Source organism: Falco cherrug, chromosome 9 (genome assembly GCF_023634085.1).
Source record: "Falco cherrug isolate bFalChe1 chromosome 9, bFalChe1.pri, whole genome shotgun sequence".
Classification (NCBI taxonomy): domain Eukaryota; kingdom Metazoa; phylum Chordata; class Aves; order Falconiformes; family Falconidae; genus Falco; species Falco cherrug.
Genome location: NC_073705.1, coordinates 38,325,801 through 38,344,477, shown reverse-complemented (window position 1 = coordinate 38,344,477; position 18,677 = coordinate 38,325,801). Strand labels below are relative to the sequence as shown.

The window sequence follows — 18,677 nt, the reverse complement described above, 5'->3', positions numbered from 1 at the left end:
TGTCAGCAAGGGGTAGCAAGCCCAAAACACATCCCTGCCAGGCACAGGCATTCCCAGAGAGAGCAACAGGGATGCTCCTTGTTCAGCCCAAGAAATACCATAGTCTGGAAGCCGTAGGCTGAGCTCTTGGAAGACAACATTCTTGCTCCCCAGGAGCTGGAAACTACACCCAGGTCTCAGTCAGACACCAAGCAGGCACTTCTCAGGGGTGTTTTAGGGGACAGAGAGCCTTAGCTTTACTCCTGTGACTGGAAATAGCAAAGGAGAAGATCAAGCAAAGCTTATAGCCCAAGGCAGAAGCAGCCTCTGGGTGGTGTGATGGATCTCAGGAGGCTGATTTACACATCTCATGGCTCCCAAACGACTGGTTTGGGTAAATTATCCTCCCCTTAACACCCCAGCAGCAGCTCATCAGCAGCACAAGGAACTGCACAAGGTCATCTGTCCACAGGGTGACATTGCCTCTGTCACAGCATTGCTTCGGCTAACAGCACCCGCTGGGTGCCAGTTCGCAAGGGAGCTCTTTGCTCGAGGAAACAGAGCCCTAGCTGGTTTGGGAGAGACGTGGGTGCTAGTGGCAGGGCCGGAGTCAGCTTAGAAAACAAAATCCCAGGAGAAAAGCTCTGTTGGAGCTTTGCAGGTGGGAAAGCACAACAGTTGCCCTTGCTCAGAGGTGCAGAGTTTGAGAGAGGACATACCAAGGTGAAGGTGCCGATTGCCCTGAAGGGACTGCTGATAAGGACATGTGAAACTGGGGTGTTCACATGGCAGCAAGCATCACCTTGGGAAAATATTCTCTCTTCGTCTCCCAGCCACCTTTCAAATCACCAGCCAAAGCCCACAGCAAGGGAAAACCACTCAACCCTGTCTCCTACTGGGAACACTGGGTAGGGTGGGGGAAATCCTGCTGCCTGGCTTGTGTTCTGCTGGATGGAATTTAGACAGCAGCAAGTCTGGATTTGCTCCATGTTTTTCTTTCTCAGCCCACAGTCTGGACTTGCTTTTTTGGGGGGTTGGGGGGCTGTGATTTTGTTTTGTTTCTCCTACCCCTACGCTTTAGCTGTGCATTTATCCTGACAGCTCCATCAGGACAGGGAGCGGCTGCAAAAGCTGCAGTGAGTGTCTCTCCTCAGCGCTCAGGCTGTCATGACTCCTATTCCACCCTATTTCGGTTTTACGGATTGATATTTAGATTAAAGAGATAAACACAGCCAAAGAGCACTGGGCCCTGACAGAAAGATGAGGACTTCAGATCTGTCAATCACACTGCTACCTGGTAACCCCCTCCTCCCCTTCTCTTTATTTACAGAGCTGGGTTGATAAGAATATTTAACGGGAACAAGGAGCGCAAGCATATTTTTATGTTTTTAATAAAACAAGAAGCGAGCAGGAAGACGACAAGCCATTCATGTTTAACTTTCCAGGCAATTTGGAATCATCCACTTTGATTATTTAACTATTTACTGTTTCATGTATTTGCAGTTTTCCTCTCCTCTTGCAGATAAAGGATTCAATTTTCTTTTAAGCAGTGGGGAAATTGGAAGAGATTTTGTTCTGTTTAAGCACAGCTGGAGTCGAAGCACTTTGGGGGGTGGGGGGGTCTGAGAATAACAAGATCAATTAAGATGCTAAAGGAGATGGGGGGTGGGGGGGATTGAGAACAACAAGATCAATTAAGATGCTAACAGGGAGGGTTAGCTGTGTGGGCCAGGGAGGGGAGAAGGACTGGAAGGAGGGACAAAGCCCAGGCTTGGAGGACATCGGAAATGTTTTCCTATTTCCATCAGTGACCTGTGAACTCGCCCCTGCTTTCCTAAACGTCCTCTTCCCATGCCTGAGCCCATCCTCTGCAACATCCAGCTCGCCCTGGATGTTTGGCTGGCAGTTCCCCATTACCACCTCCCTTGCATTCACCCTCCCCATCAAGGGCTCTCTGATACATTTTCTGTTCACTTCAGGCAGAAAGAAAGGATGGAGGCTGACCTGGAAATCCTGGTGTTTGACCATCCTTTACTCCCCAAACCCATGAGGGAAGGCAGGGGAGGTGCAAGCTACTTCTAACACAGGTGCAGGGGGTGACTCCCTGTAGAGCAGAACACACACTCACCCCACCCCACCCCTCCCCCGAGAAAAATTTAGAGGGTCAGTCAACTGCAAAAGGTTGAGAAGCCCTGCGCTACCCTCACAGCAGCAGCAGGGAATGTTGTCCTGCTGACCACCAATGCCCCATGAGATGATGGACTGCACCACTCTCTGGTCCTAATGCTGGGAGAGCACCCCAGGCACCACGGATGGGGCACGGGATAGTTTATCTCTGATTCCCCACAGAAGCTGAAAGTATGCTCATCGCTGGAAGCCTTTTAATCTATCAATTGATTCGTAAGGCATTTCCCCACCTCACTCCCTGCTCTGACAGGCTATGTTCCTTACTCCATGCAACCCTCCCAAAATCGGGAGCAATATAGGCTTTTCCCTCAGGGCTGGTCCACACAGTCACCAGCACCAGCAGCTCAGAGCTACAGCTAGCCTCTCCACTCAACCTCTGCAACCACCGCTGTTTAACTCAGACTGTTTCTGTGTCCTGTATTCACTTTTTCTCCAAGAAAAAGAAAGGGAATTAAAAGCTTTGGACATCATCAAGAAACAAGACAGTGGGAACTACACAGACGTTAGGGGAAAGTGGGTGTCTTTGGCCAGGGATGGAGGGATGCAGGCTGGGGTGAGACCTGAAGGCTGCACAGGCAACTGGAGGAACCTCCCCAGGTTTGCAAAGCCTCATCCCACATGCACGTGGAGTAGGACAAACCCAGAGGGATGCAACCCTCCCAGGCACCCCAAAGCTGCCCTGGGACTGCTACAAAGCTCCAGGCCAGGATGCAGGAGCCCAAGGACCATGGCATCCCTGTTCCCCGCCCCCCCCCCCCCCCAAAACTCATGCCATTGGCAGGGTGATGGCTGATTGAGAAAGCGATTTGCATTTTAAATAGGTGCTTATTGATGTCTGCAACTCTCCTTCCCAGGGTGAGAAAACTACATTATTACTTTCTTGTTGACTGGCATTTACAGCTGGCTGGAAAGAAGGGGAAAGAAAATCAGGCCAGGATCGATTTTCCCATCCCCGATGTGAGGCCAAAGAGAGATCGAAGAAGCAGAAGAAAACTGACAGCTGGGTGGTAAAGGAGAGAAACTTTGCCAACCAAATTAAAGGCTGCATTAATGAGGAGAGCAATAGAAGGTTAATTAGCGCATTTACTTCATTAGGCTCTTACTAACAAGGCTTCTCCCAAGGAAGTGCAGTGGCAGGGAGGGGGAAGATGAGAATCCAGGTGAGTGGATGTGTCAGGGATGATGATCAGGGAGGGGACAACCCGTGGAGGGTAGCAAAAAGGGACTGTTCAGGAATGCGAACCAGACTCTCTCTCTATAAAACAATACATACATACACATATATAAGAATACACGGGCTAACGCATTTGCAAAAAAGACAGGGACCTTCTCTTCCCACCCCACTCTGTAAAACAATCTGAAACTCAGAAAAAAAACCCCAAAAAGGGAAGTGGTGTTTTTTTAAAGCACAAGACTGTTTTACAAATTCAGGTTATTGAGACCCTAGGGAACACGGTGCTTATTTCACCCACCTTGCTGCATACCACAAGCTACAGAAAAACATTCCCACACTGAAATCGATGCCTGATGGCACTGCAGTTTATAGTCTGAGGTGTGCGGACTGCTGGAGGTTCTCAGACTATTCCTGAGGGTCTGCAAAAGATAACTTGGGAAAGCACACCAGCAGGCTCGTCCAAAAATGCTGTGGAAGTTAGAGGGACATTTCAAAGCTCTGAAAAGTCTCAGCATCCCCTTCAGACTTTCTAAGGGTGGTTGTCACGGGGAGAAACCCAGCACCATCCCAGACCAGACGTACTTCTAGGTAAGTAGGACACCAAGGCAAGGCAAAGAGCATAACCTCGCAAGGATGTGGGAGGATAAGGTCCCAGGGAGAAGGCAGTCACTAACGCAGCAAGGATTTGGGGCAGATCGCTATGCAACCATCCCAGGGAGGTGTCGACACCGTTTTCAAAGCGTAGCTCATCTGATCCGCACCAGAGAGAGGTGCCTGAATGGGTGGCTGCCTTGTCTGACCTGGCCTGCATAAGAGCGAGCTGGTAGGAGAGCATCGGTAACCACAGGGCTTAAAGGCCCTGCTGGGAGCTGCTTGCGTGGGGGTTGAAGGTGGGCAGCTGGATAATGCACTCCCTGCAGACTGCTCTGTGCCTCCCCCGCCTCATCCCAGCCGTTTGCCGGGGAGCGTGGGCTGGGAGGGGGGCCACGCAGCAGCCTTCCCAGCTCGCTCCTGCTTGCCAGCCAGCTGATGGAGCCCGCAGCCACCGATCCCAGCCTGCGCAGCCACGCCAGACCAGGGCAAATAAAGCAGAAAAGAGGGATCACGGAGCTAGGATTACTTTCCACACTTCCCTGGAGAACCATTTTTCTCCAGACCCTTCAAGGCAAATCAAATGCACTGTGTGTTAAAAACAAGTTACTCTTGGTTTGTTTGGGCTTTAATGATTTTGGTTATCGGAGCTTTTCAGGAGGACTTCACTGTGCAGATCCATAGTGCACGAAGAGCTTAAGGAGACCTCCCGCCCCTTAATTCTTACCTTTTGCTGGGTCTTCTTAGGCCCCCTCACCATTCCTCCAGGTCTAGCAAATACATCAGCAACAGAAAGCAAAGCACGCACCTGTGCCGTCATGCAGGTCCTGGTTTTTGGGAAGCTGGCACCACACTGAGCCCAGCTCACAGCAGCTGCTCTCAAAGCAGCAGCGTCTGAAGGCAGGTTTGGAGGGGCACTGGCTCTCCGCTCCACCCATCCCAGTACTCAGACCCTGCAGTCTTGCAAGGCAGCAGGACCCAGGCATGCCACAGACTCCGTGCAACAGGGGCCAATACCTGCTTGTACCTCCCCTGCTCTTCCCAGCCAAGCATCCTCCACCACACACAAGGGGCACGGCTGGTGCCAGAGCCCCAGCACCCCACTGAAAGGACAGGAGGGGATGCTGGACTGAATCTCACTCCTCTTCTCCTTGTTGTGGGGAGCTCACTGGAATCTGGGCTGGGTCATGGTGACCCCAGAAGCAAGGCCATGTTTTCATAGCTTCTTCCACCCAAAAAAGTTTCTCAGCTGAAAGCTCCATGTAGTGCCATTGACTCTCCACCTCCCCAGGTCACAGAAGAGCTCCTCGTGGGGGCCCCACCACAGCTAGTGGAATGCGAGCCCAGGGGACTGCTTTCAAAGCCTCCACATCTGGGAAAGGAAGCAGCAGAGACATGAGCAACCGGCATCAGTCCTCTTCACAGCCATGGGGCATAGAGGACATTGAGACTTTTCTTTCTGCTCTCATCTCAGCTGATGTGCTACACGGGGGCTTGTGAAACAGTGATACTACACCCTGCTGTCGGCAATGAGGCAGTTTAGAGCAGGATGGAGAGTAGCAGTAGCATGGGGACACATGCCTGAGGGCTTCTGCTGCCTCTGGACTCAAACAGAACTAATGGACTGGACCCACTTCATACTCTGTAGTCCCAGACCTCACCCCCTTCCCAGCGCTCTGTCCCAAAGCAGAGGGCATTCCTTCTGGGTCTCCCTGCTCCCATGCAATTGCTCTTCCCCTGTAGAGGGGATCTGCCCTGGGAATGTCACTGTGCCTGACCTCGCTTCCTGCAAGGCTTGTTTCAATACTGTTAGAGTAAGGCATGGATGTTCGGACTGTACCCTTTTATCCATCCCTCCATCATCTGCCTGTTGATTTGTCCTTCTCTGTAACAGATACAGTTTCCATCTGGTCTGAGATCTGCATCTGCGTCACTACTCCAGCAGCTCATCCTCTCCTGCAGCTACTGGCTTCCCAGCTGGGAGAGACAGGGCTGGAGATACCCTCCTCTCTCCTGCTCCTCTCACCCCAGGAGAAAACCAGTTGTTGGGACCTTCTGCCGGCACCCATTGAAAGCCACCAACTGCCCAGGCAGCACTTGGCCAGAGCTGTCAGGGACCCAGTTAATTTAGGGTGCAGTATACGTTCTTGTTGCCTCTTGTTCCTAGAAGGCATGAAGTTATACCAGCTGCCTGCTTGCTCAAGAAGTGTGAAATTCTTTCTCTGACCTTTTCTGTTATGTTATTAAAAGGCTTCATGGCCAGTTGTTTCAGAAAAAAAATAAAAAAATTGCAATATCTGTTGGTAGCTGGGGCAGAACTTGCCCATATCTTCAGGCTGAGCGCTGGTCACCTCCCAGCTTCACCCCTGCCCTGCAGCAGGAGCGTGCTGCTGTGCAGGAGCTCTGAGCCTCTCCAGCCCAGCTACCCCTGTGCAGCAGGGCCTGTGGCAGGGGAAAAAAAGAAGTTTGCATGGGAAAAGGCCACTAACTGGGGCAGAGACCCAGACAGCCTGCTGAAGGCTGCAATGCATGCATAACTCCAAACTGCAATGATTTCTGTTATGGGGCAACCTGGAAGCTTTGACCAGAGTAAGGATCCCTTCACACTGATCTCTGCAAAAGCACACGCGCAAGCCACCTTTGGCCTAAGTGGCTTATCAGGTGGGTAAAGAGCAAGGAGGCAGGGAGAAGGCTGCCTTTGGGCATACTGCAGGCTGCCTGCACAGGGCAGGAGCCATTCCCGTCAAGCCTAGACTCTCCAGCTGTTCTCGTGCAAGCAAATTACTATTGGAATCTATATGATAAATGCCTTTCACGGACAGAATTAAACAGACAAATGGATGGATGCATGGACAGACAGGGAATCAGCAGGAATGCAAAATAGAGAACAAAGAGCAGACAAACAAAATCTTAGAGGGCGGACAAGGCTGTGCTGTGCCAGGGAAGTAACGGAGATCTGCGCAGGAAGCTGCAGGGGCGTGCATGGGAGCCCACGCATCTCTGGGCAAAGGGAGGGAGGCAGGGAGCAGAAAGCAGGCAGGGGCTCTGGGTCCCTGCTGGCTGCCTGCACTTCAGGTTGTTTTACAGTTGATTTATACATGTAACAGGCAATGTTTCTCTGCTGTCACTGACATTAGGAGCTGAAATGCTGCAGGGATGAATGGCCATTTGTCACCACAAATGAAGTCTGCTTGCTCCTTTTTTTTGCCTTTCCATTTCCAGCTGGCCAAGCAGAGGGCAGCGGGGAAAGGGCGGCAGCAAGGAGTGTGCTGGCTCGGCAGGGCAGGTTCACTGTTCCTCCCGGGTTATGAAGGAAGCCCCTTCCCTTTGCCTACACCCACCCGACCATGCACACCCAAGGGGGGCTACCAGGTAAGAGCTTGCTGGAAGATGCGCAGCCAGCCCAGGGTCTTCTGGGCTGCTAGGAGTAACTTCTCCTTCCCTAGGATGTTGGGCTGGGCAGATCATCAGCGATCTCCCATTGCCTTGGCCCCCATGGTTTTAGCTGCTCACCTCCCTGCTGGGAAAGAGCTGCAGGCGCTGCTCTGCACTGCCAGCTGTGTTTGGCCACCACCGGCAGGAAGCCTCCTGCCATCCTTCAGTAACTGCTGGTCCAGCCCATGCACTCTCCTGTTCATCCCAATCTCACAAACCTCCTGGTTTGTCCTTAGCACCCTGGAAACCCACTGGCCCTCCAAATGCTGGCACAAAACCTGCACTTATTTGCACAAAGAGGCATTTTGCAGCACCGAGCAAGGGGGGGGCGGGGAGGGGGGCAACAAGAGTCCCCTTTCATGAGGACGTCATTCAGCGGCCACCAAAGAAGTGCGCGGTCCACGTGGCTGGCCAGGCTTTTGTCAAAAACCCATCCCTAACCCCTACGGGTAAATACCCCTGAAGTGCTCCTAGGCAAGCAGAAAAGAAGGAAAAAAAGAAAAGGGAGAATTTATTAGCAAGGAAAGCAGACTTTTTGTCTGTGGCACGTGGGACAGTTGGAAAGGCACCACGCAGTCGTGCAGTGCCGTGGAAGCAAGCAGAGGGCTGAATCTCGAAGGCGAGTGGCAGCAGCGGGAGGAGCTGGTACTTTATGAGGATTGTTAAAAGTTTGGGATCAGCTGGGAGGGCAATCTGGATTTCCACGCTAATTGCATCCATTCTGATTTATCATAGAAGATTCAACTCCTGGCATTTTGCATTCGCTCGAAATGCTGGCATAGCTGGAAGTTGGGGAAAGAGGAGACGCAGTAACAATCTCATTGTTTAGTGTCTGATGGCCTGACTAGCTAAGCATCTGCTTGAAATATTAATAACTGTCAGATGGGAACAGCTCAGGGGCTCTATACAGTTTCACACCATCTGTTTGTAGAGTAAACACACTTACGCACAGGCGCATACACCCAACCCTTTTGTCAGGGCTTTTATTCTCTGGATCGGCATGCCTGTGTGGAGGGGAGACTGGGGGCTGCATCCCGGCAGAGCGGGGAAAAGGGAGGAGCCGGGAGGGCAGCCTGAGAGGGAGCCAAGCTAAACCATGTACGACAAACGATAGCAGTAATAACACATCCAAAGCCTAGCAGGGGTTTCGATGCTCTCCACTTTGATATCTCCTGTCCCAGAGCAGCTTTGCTTCTTTCTTTGACTATTTTTCAGTGCAGAGTTTTGTTCTGGTTCTTGCTATGCCCCACACTGGCACTGATATAGACTGACAGTGTCTTCACGCACCTGGAAATGTATCTTCTCGCCATGGATTCTGGATGCTTCCACTAACCTACATGGGAGTGACAAGCCTTATGGAAATGCCCCGCTATTGTCACCGCCTCTGTCTGCTGCACCACCATTCTGCTACCAGCCATTTAATACCACACTCTGCTAAATACAGTCATTCCCCTCTTTTTCCACCCTTCACCCTTTTATTGGCTCAGTTGACCTCAATTTTGTTGAGGAAGTTGGTGCTTCCAAACAAGGCAGTGAGAAAACCCACGCTGAAAGACAGAAGTTGGGTGTTCACTCTCACTGATGAAATGACCAAATTCAGAAGGTACCAGAGCATCTTTTCCCATAAGTAGTAAGCTAAGAGAGAGGCAGTGGATATGTGATGAGACTGAAGTACTCAGTGGATTGCACGCAGTGAGGAGGAGGGAGAAGCAAGACCATGACCACTGGGATCAGTGTCTGCAGGAGAAGCTGTTGTCTGCATATGAGACCTATCAGTGCGGGACATTCCCCAAGTTCCCAATGTGGTGGGAACCACACATGTCTCCCAGAGACCAGGGAAGGTCAAAACATCTGCTCCAAAAGCCCATGGGAGGGCTACAACCCACCGCTAGCATCTCCCACCACTCCCTTACCAGGCTCCCCAGCCCATCCCTTGGTGACGGGCACCATGGAGCCAAACGCAAAGAGAGCCAGGATGCTCCTACTCACGTGGACCTGAAGGACAGTGGTGCCCACAGTGGTGTTCTCAAACAGGCTGACGTTGTACAGAGCCTTGCTAAAAATAGGGCGGTTGTCATTCTCGTTGATGAGGTAAATCTTCACACGCGCGAAGCCAACGTGGTCTGGGACACTCTCATTTGCAAAGAGCTGGGCAGAGGTGGGAAGCAAAGGACAAGGTTGGACACACTGTCTGCAAAGCTTGGTAAAGTTATCTATTCTTTTTTAATGCAGAAAACAACACTCTCCTGAGCTCCATGCTCAGTGCTAACCACCAAAGCATAGCTGCTCAAAAAACAGAAGCAACCTCTTTCCCTCTCCCCCAGGAGCTGCTCGGCTCTGGGTGACCTCAGTCCTTGGGCGAGTCAAGCATCCCGCACCACCTGCCCTGAACAGTCCTAGCCTTTGCCTGGCAAACTGGGGAACCGGGACCTGCCACCCCACTGAAACCGGGAGAAAGGCTAGGAAAGCTTTTGCTCATCTTTCTCCATGGGTGGTATGAAAGCGTCTCTGCAGGACTGGTGCAGTGTAAGCCTGCTTTGTCTTCCCTGTGAATTCACGGCTCAGGCAGAGAGCAAGACAAAGCTGGAGCAGGAGGCTGGGGAGAGCTTTGGTGCCTGATCGGTGCACTTAAAACTAAGTTTTATACTCTATAAAGCCTTTACAGCCCCATGACATAGCAAGGGGGAACATGGTCTACTTCGGCTCTTGCAGCAGAGCTTTCAGATCTTGGAAACAGGGAGAAGATGCAGAGCAAATCTCTTCCCCTACATCCTCCTTTTCTTTATTATTTCCATTTTTTGGCCATTTTGTAATGCTCTGAAGTTTCATCGTGTGGATTAGAGAGAGGAGAAGCATGGTTTCTGATCACTCATAGGTCACACTTAAAAACATGGCCATCCCATAAAGCAAGAGGTGCAGCCTTACCGAAAATTCGTAGCGAGGAATGGTCTCAAAGTCCAGTGGCACCGCCACACGGACGCGGATGTCTGCCTTCCCCTGGATAGAGGTCGGCGAGATGATGAAGTGGTTGGAGTTGTTGCCCACCAGGTAAACCTCAAAAATGCTGTTGGGTCCCTGGGAAGGGAAGAGAGGAAGGTTTGACAGTGACAAAGGAGTAAGGACCAGGCACAGTCCCCAGGTAAGGCTGTGGGCACCAGGGGCAACCTGGAGGCAAGCGCAGGACAAAAGCACTGACCCTGCTGCAAAGCCTGCGCATCAGGTGCAAACTTCCAAGCGCCAGCAGCTTGGGTACAGCCCTTTGCCTTCATACATGCAAAAATGCAATTATTGGAGACGTAGGGGAGCGTTTCTCTGCTTGGGTTTGGTTAACCGAGTGATAGGGTTTGGCACCAACCTTAAGCACTCTTTGTTGCATTTTATTATGCTTACTGGGTGTACAATGCATGTGAACTCTATGAATCTTCTTTTCACGTGCACCCATTTTATACAAAATCTATGTGCACATGAAAGGAATGCATCCCTGGGATGAACCTGCACTGCACACAGCTGGAGGGAAAATCCTTTTTACTGTTCTAAGAGCCACACACTGCACAGGGTATCACACACCTGGATTTCACTGCCTTGTGCTGCGGTCCCAGCATGGGTACCTCTCCCATGCAGAGGGCTCTTTCTAGTAAGGCAGCTCAAACTGTGAAGTGGAAAACTCCTCTTCTCCCAAGGCTTGGCCAGCAAAGCAGCAGGACCACCAATATACTGACAGCAGCACTTTAGGACCCTCGCTCCAGGCACAACAACCCTTCCCAAAGCACGGCCCAGTAGAGCACGTGAAAAACAAGTCCAGAAGCTGCCAGAGCTGAATTTCCAATTTTTCTCGAATGACCTCCCACCTATCAGAAAAAGGGACCAATTAAATGCTCGAAGGGGCACTAATAGCGAAAACTGGCTAAGTGTGACCACTGAGAACCAGTGACACAAGAAGAATTCCCTCCCCTGCACCCCCCAGCAGCCTGTGGAGCTGTGGGCAAGCTGAGCATCTCTGATAGGAGCAAGCCCCAAAGGGTACCCACTGCCCCAGGAGCCCAGAAATGCTCAGCTGGTGGACGGCGGGGAGCCAGTATCCCTACAGAGAGAAGAAAAGGGACCTGTCTTAGGGCAGACTTAGCTCCTTCCAAAAGCTGTTTTGCTGGCCAGCTGGGAAATGCCAACCTCAGCACAAGTGAGGGATGCTCCCTGACACTGGTACAGAGCCTGGGAGGAAGGGAGCAGATGATACAGAGAAAGGCAGGAGGAAGCATCACTCCCCAAACCATATTTCACACCCTACCCTTCAGATGCCAATTTATAACAAATGAACATTTTCCACCAGCAACAAAAAGCCATTTCACTGAGGAATTTCTCCCCAGCTCTAGTGTTGAGCCCTTGGTGTCTCTCCCAGGGCCCGGTGCCCTCTCCACAGTACATGAAAGCACCTTTCAGTGCCCTCCCCACAGTACACGAAAGCACCTTTTGTGGTGGCAAGATGCGAGGGATTTTCTTGGAAGCAGGAGAGAAGCGAGTTTGTTGGAGCCATGAGATAAAGGTTGAAACATCAAAAGAAATCCAAGTATTTGTGGGAAGAGAGCTGGGTGGATTAATTCCCCTCCAGCTGGGGAAGGAGATCAGCCTCCAGATACCCACCATCCCTAATTAGCAGCCCCTCAAGTGCCTCAGTCTCCCCATGTGAGGTCTGGAGAAGGGGAATACATCTGCCTCTCGGGAGGGCTGCTGCAAGTTGCCACTTATATATTTATTCGGCTATTTATTTTTTTGTTTCTGCCCCCATGCTGCTTTCCTTGCTCCTGGTTCCCGGAGCCTGCGAGCCCCCTGCGGATGGCTGAAAGCAAATCTGAATATTCAAATTGTTATCAGCTGCCCAGCAGAAGGGGCTGGCTCAGCCCGGCTCACAGCTAGTACCCTCTCTGCTCTGGAGGAAGCCACAGGGAGCTGCTTACATTTTCCTCACCCCTTCCTACCTGCTCCTGCCACCCAGAGCAAACAACGGATCTGAAATGTGTTCGTGAAGAAGAAAACCAAGCGCTATCTCCCCAGGCTTGCAAAGGTCCTGGTGTGCAGTGGTGGGCTCACGGTCGAGCATCATCTCTTTGCGGTGCCAAGGACAAGCATGGGACGCACTGGTGTGCTATCGGTGCATGACCTGCTTTACCTGCTCATTTCCCCCCTCCAGCCTCCTTACCCACCGTCTCCTGTACTGCTCAAGTTTCCCCCCCATCACTGAAAACAAACTGGCTCCTTTGCCTTCCTTTGGAGGCATAAATAAACGAGCAGCCTGCCAAGGCTTAGCAACCCTACAATAATAAACCCGTCTGCATGCGCTTTCCATCCGAAACAAATTGAGCCATAAAGAAACAGGCTTCGGAGGGAAGTTCGCTATTGCACAAAGCTGGGACACAGCCGCACATTTCCCAGCTCATCTCATCCCGTGCCAGTGCGTGGGGCCAGCACTCACTATGGCTTGAGGCTGCTGCCCGCTGCCTCCTTCCCAGCAATCAAACCTCCTCCGAGCCATAGCCGGCGCCGCAACTGATGGAAATTTCATGTCAATTCAGCTAAAAGACAATCGTAGCTGCAGTTGGGTGTAATTATGACTTTGTTCTTTGCGTGTGTACTCCTCGGAGCGTGTAATAGGAGCCGCATCGTGTCCCTGCTGCCACCATGCCAGCATCAACCTCATGCCGATACTCAAGTTCCAAAAAAGCAACCACTTACTGATCTACCCCAAACGCTTCATAGTATAACAATTTGTGACAGGCCTGTTTGCCAGCCCCACATACCCAATATCCTCCTTAAAATCCAGGGGGTTGGAGCAGAGGGAAGACCATCCCTGGGCACAGCCAGCACAGCACGGACCAGCAGGTAAGGGCAGAAGCTCAGGTGTGAGGCTGTGAGATGCCAGGAGGTGGGTATGTGCATCCCTCCAGAGGTCAGTCACAGGCACCATGTGGGCCCTGCTTAGGCACCTGCTACGAATCACGGCCAAATATTTGCTCTCCCAACCCACAAGACACGCTCACAGGGCATGGTTCACCACAAATCCAGGAACCCCTTTTCACAGCAGAAGGCCAGGAGCAGCCACAGCAGCTGTTCCAGCTTTGACTGAGGATGCATCATAAGCTTTATCCCTGCTTTTTCACCCAACATCGCCCACTGGCTTCATCCATCACTCTTGCTCCTACTCAGCCCCTTTCTCATGGGAGTGCACATAGAAATGCTTCAGAAATCATTCAGCCTTCCACCAGTCAAAGCAATTATTTAGCATCACTTACCAGTGGCTACGCAAAAAACTCAAAGTGAAAAAAAAAAACAACAACCCAAACCCCTAGACAATCAAACCACCACTTCCTCAACCATACCATTCCCTGAAATCACCAAGGTGCACAGGTAGGTTGGTGGCCTGCAATCATTTTCAGCACAAAGTGAGCTTAGATTTTGGAAAAGCAGCCTGGGATCCTCAGTTTTCTTCTCTTCATGCCGACACAGTACAGGGCTGCCTTTGGTTCTCTCTATCCTAGCTCAGCTGCAGCTTGCTTTTACAAAAGGGACAGCCCTGTCTTTCTGAAGCATAAAATCCAGTGTTAACTCCAGCTTTCCTCCCAGCCACTTTCTAGGCACAGGCTATTACCTACAAAAAGCTGAGGAGTGTTTAATAGCTCTCATTCTGGCAAGTTTGCAAAGAAAGGAAAGTGCTAAGAGTTCAGGAGTGGTGGAGGAGGAAGGGGTGGAAGTGTTTTTTTTTTAAAAAAAAGCAATTAGTGCCTCTTTGTATAGTTTGGATACCTTATGCCTGGGGTTCTAGCTAGTCAGAAACAAATAAAGCTTAATCCTTCCTTTGAAAACAAACGGCATAAAGAGGGTTATTCTCTCCACCCACTTCAAGGCATTTAACTCGACTGCTCTGAATAGCCTCTCCAGAGTTGCCTGCCTCTCTCCCACTGCCCAACCAGCCAGCCCAGGCTCCCAGCACCCACTGCTCACCCAGCACATGAGCACGACAGTATCAATAACCCTTTGGAGGGCTCACTGGGCACAGCTGCTCGTCCCCTGCATCCCTAAGGACCCCACTGGGGTCGTGTGTGATGCAGGATGCCTGGAGCAAAATGGTCCCCTGCCTTTCCGATCCTCCTCCCCACGCTGGCAGCCCTTTTCTCCTGTCTTTCTGTCTGTCCAAAGTGTCAGTCCTTTCCCGCTCCCCCACTCCTGGAGGAGTTTTCTCCTTCCCCATTCTCCCCAGGTTATCTGCTGAATTCCACACACGCCTGCACAGACGGGATCAATCCGAGGCTGCCTCGCCTTCAGCTTATCTCTGCTCCAAATGATTGATTTTCCCTCTTTAAGGGTAATTTGCTGGTGAATTCCATGTATTGCAAAAACCCCTGTGAAATCTAATTCAGCCCGACTGGCAGCTGGCACTTTTGGGAGAGAATACTCGAGTGCCGTCAATTCCCCTTTACAGTTCCTTGCTGCGTAGATCATATTTATAGTGCGTGTGTCTGTCATATGCATATATATGCTACGGATGATTCATATATTGCACCTGCACACACATGGGCACATATGATATCCCTATGCGAGTCTCTGATGTAGCTTTAAGCAACAAATACTGCATATTCCCATGGACTGTATTTTCTTTTCTTTTTTTTTTTTTTTTAAATTCCCCATTTATCTTCCTCAATATGCTTATTTTGGAGAATTGTTTCAAAATTATTCTAAAATGTCAGACCATCATACTTGCGCTTTATACAGCCTCTGCCCTTTTCTTCTTCTTCAGTCAACCGCATCAAGGAAAATCAAGTGAAAACCATGGTAGAAGAGCTGGTTTCTCTGGCGTGTCCTGGGGAAGTATGCTGCCATTTCTTTTAATATACTTCTGTACATCCTCTGATGATAGGAAGCTCACATGGGGGATGCCCTGCTCCTTCTCCTACATGGCCAAACCCTTGCCTTCTCCCTAAAATACTGTATCGAGCCACCAGGCTGTAAAGTACCAGCATACCCAGAGAGGATATCCATGTCCCCCATCTCAGCCAGCCCTAGAGCAGATGAGCTGGAGCTAATCAGCCCTCCGAATTAATGTAAACTTATTCCACAGCTCAAGGCTCCTGCTCTCAACCTGGAAACAAACCTTGCTGCAAAAATGGATAATTCAAGGCTTTAACCTTCCATCTCATACACAGAATTTATTTGCCCCTGCTGATCTATTGCAACATGAATGAGAGGAGAATCCAGTCTCGGTGCATATAGATACCAGTCTTCTGTGGTGTCCAGTTGAGAACAAGCTCAGTCTAAATACTGGGAAACTTCCACAGATTTTCTCAAACAGCTTTAGAAAGGTATTCAAGTGGTTTTCTGACTGTGTGGCAGACAGAGAAACTCAGCTGCACAGAAATTAACGCTTTTTTCTTGGTTCATAGAAGGCCAGGTCCAAAACCCTGTGCATACCCTGCGTACCAATTTCTCCTGTGTTCAAGTGTTTTCAATACGCCATAGAGACTGCAAAAAGTAAAACCAGCACAGCTACATGAAAACCTCTTGGCTGCACCCCAAATCCACATCTGGGTTGATCTCAACTCAACCTGGGTGCATCCTCTTGAGATGCTCCCCATCCCACCTCCCACCCCCAGCCAGCTCCTCTTGGAGCAAGGCCATGACCATGTTTGAGGGATGGCATCTGGGAGTTTGCAAGGGACAAACTCAGAGGAACAGGTTTCTCCTTGGAGGCACTCTGCTTAGATACCTTGTCTGAGACATTAACGCAGCCGAGCTCCAGAAAGGCACTTAAACACAGAGGTAAATTCAAGCGCATGCTTTCAAGCGGGCTTTCAAGCATTGCATGCAACATAAATAGGTTTTTAAGTGCTTTGCTGAATTGTTTAATCTAACTCCTTCAAAAAGCAATCATTTAAGTTTGTGCAAAACATACCAGAAGAAAGACAGACCAAAACACCATCATCTGAAAAGGCTGTGTGGACCTAGTTACAAAATACCTTCTTGCTTAACAGCCTTGGCAGCCCACGCAGTGTGTTTTAAGGGCCAGAGGCACGTGGACACCACTTTCCCCAGCTCTACAAAGACACAACCAGAGCATGATGGCAAACAGGTTCCCCAAAGGCACCCAACCCCACAGGACCCCCACGTGCAGCAAGGTTCAGGTGTGGGCTGCTTCATCCAAGTAGGACTTCAACAAGTATGAGGGCTGAAGGAACAGCATCAAAATTTGCCAGAGGGGCCAGAACAGGCTGGATGGCTCGGCTCAAGAAAGAAACCAACCTGCCAAGGGGCTCTCCCAGGACTTAACAAGATAGTTTGGGAGACAGGAGACAAAACTTGAGTAAAATGATCTTCCCAAAGACTGTAGGCTTTGATTTCATGTGTTTGTATCCATCTGCTCTCATTTATTTATTTACCTGCTCTCCCTGGAGAGGTGTATAATTGTCTTCATGTTTTCCTTTGCCCCTTACACAAACAAATCATGCCATCTCCAGCATGAAGGCCGTGCTGGTGAAACAGCTTCGTCAGCCATGTCCTCGGGCACATCCCTGCATGAAGACCTTGGTACTCGCTATCCCATCCCTTCACTATTAAAAGCCTCTCATGAGGTATTTGAGCATCCAAAATATCACTGTCAGGCAACTATCTTCCCATTCTGTAAGTTTTTTTACTGAAAGTTTGGGGGTCTTGGGACTTCTATAAATACCCTATCTGGGAAGCAATGCTAGAACAAGCCGCTGCAGATGCAGTCCCACTTTCTCTCACATCTTTTTGTGACCTGGGTATCCTCTTCCCAGTTTTCTCCCCTAAAGTGCTACCTTGATGGTTAGTCCAGTTGCAAGCATCCACAAAGGGAAACAAGAAAGGTCCACCACAGGATAATGCAGAAAAAGAACCCAAACTGCTTATAATTTTCCTCCCTCCAGATATTCCAAGACATCAGCAATCCTGTGCTTCTTATCCGTGAAAATAATGCTACAGTCAAAGCAATCCGTGCTAACATGATGGTCTCCAAAGACGCGTACAGTAAAACTTCTTCAGACTCTCTTAGCACAAGAGGTCCTCCCTCTCAGCAGTTTTCAAAATCTCAGCCAATTCTTTTGGGGAAATCTCCGGATGTTAAAGAAATACATCAAAAGAATGAGTCTATTTTTGCTGGTGTGATCGGGAAGGCAAGGCTATTTTTTATTCTCCCATTTTAAAATTAGCAAGGCTGAAAAGTGAATTCTTGAATGGGAGTCACTCCAGTAAAATGAGCTTTTAACCAGAAATAATGACAGATCCTTCATCCTTCTGGCACAAACAGAAGTGTTACAATGCCCTTCAAGAACGGATCTGCTGACATCTCTCAGAAAGCACGACAGCGGCTCTATTCAGAAACTATCTTAAGCATCTGTCATATCCATATCTTCTTTATTAGCAATTGACATTTTCAAGAAAAAACAGTCTCTTTATCTGCTTAATAGCTCATCTGCACCACTTCTGGCTGAACTCATAACTCTTGGACGGTGACATCATGTCACAAGTAGATTATTAGTTCCGTGTCATAATCACTTCATATGAAAAAAAATGGGATTTCTGGCTGGCTTTACAAGATGTGGTGAACTCCACCCAGGGCTGGGGAAAAGCAAATCCATCATTTCAGCCAGCAAAGGCATCTTAGGAGATTTTGGGGGCAGGGGGAGATGTTCCATTTCTTATTCCTCAGTGCTACCACACTGTTCACCTGAAGCATCAGGAAAACATCCTGACAATGCCATTTATTCTCACAAACCCTCTCCCCTCATCTCACTTGGCCTGAAGAGGAATAGGGATGGCAGAAGCCTGTAGCCAGAGCCTTTCCAAGGGATTTTGGAAAGTTCACCACGAGGTACCAGTACTTGTTTGAAGCAGACACTACGCAGCGTGGCAGGCTTGGAGGGTACCAGCACACAGAAGCAGCCAGATGTGAACTGCACAAGTCAAATAATCAGAGTAATTGAAGACTGCAAGCCCAAGGCTGGGAAACATGCTGCGGTCCCTACGTGGCATGGACCAGCGCACAACAAATAGGAGCTCCATTAACACGAGGGAGGCACAAGCCTACAATGCTCCCAGCTCATTTGCAGTTACGAACTGGTATCTCAGTGCCCTCTACACTTTCTCCAGCCCCATGCCATTGGGTATCTCTTACCTTCTCCCTGACAGCAGCGGTATCTGTCCCCATTGGGGCAGAGAACCTGGAGGTCCTTTCCTTTGCGTCCCTGGCAGGTCCCCTGAGAGCCCAGCAGAAAACCTCCTCCCTTTCTAAAGCAGACTGGCAAAG

At 50.1% G+C, this 18,677-nt stretch overlaps 1 protein-coding gene across 4 annotated transcripts in view; it reads right to left on the bottom strand.

The window, feature by feature from the left end:
- The window catches only part of CDH23 (cadherin related 23), a 213,404-nt gene that overhangs the window by 72,493 nt on the left and 122,234 nt on the right, over window positions 1-18,677 (bottom strand). For all 4 annotated transcript variants that reach the window (XR_008733842.1, XM_055720362.1, XM_055720363.1 and 1 more), the window contains 2 exons: window positions 10,292-10,441; window positions 9,356-9,514 (listed from right to left, as the gene is read on the bottom strand). Coding sequence is in view for 3 of the 4 variants with exons in the window: in XM_055720362.1 (XP_055576337.1) it covers window positions 9,356-9,514; window positions 10,292-10,441 (309 nt within the window). In the remaining variant the exon portion in view is untranslated. The remainder of the gene's footprint in view (window positions 1-9,355; window positions 9,515-10,291; window positions 10,442-18,677) is intronic.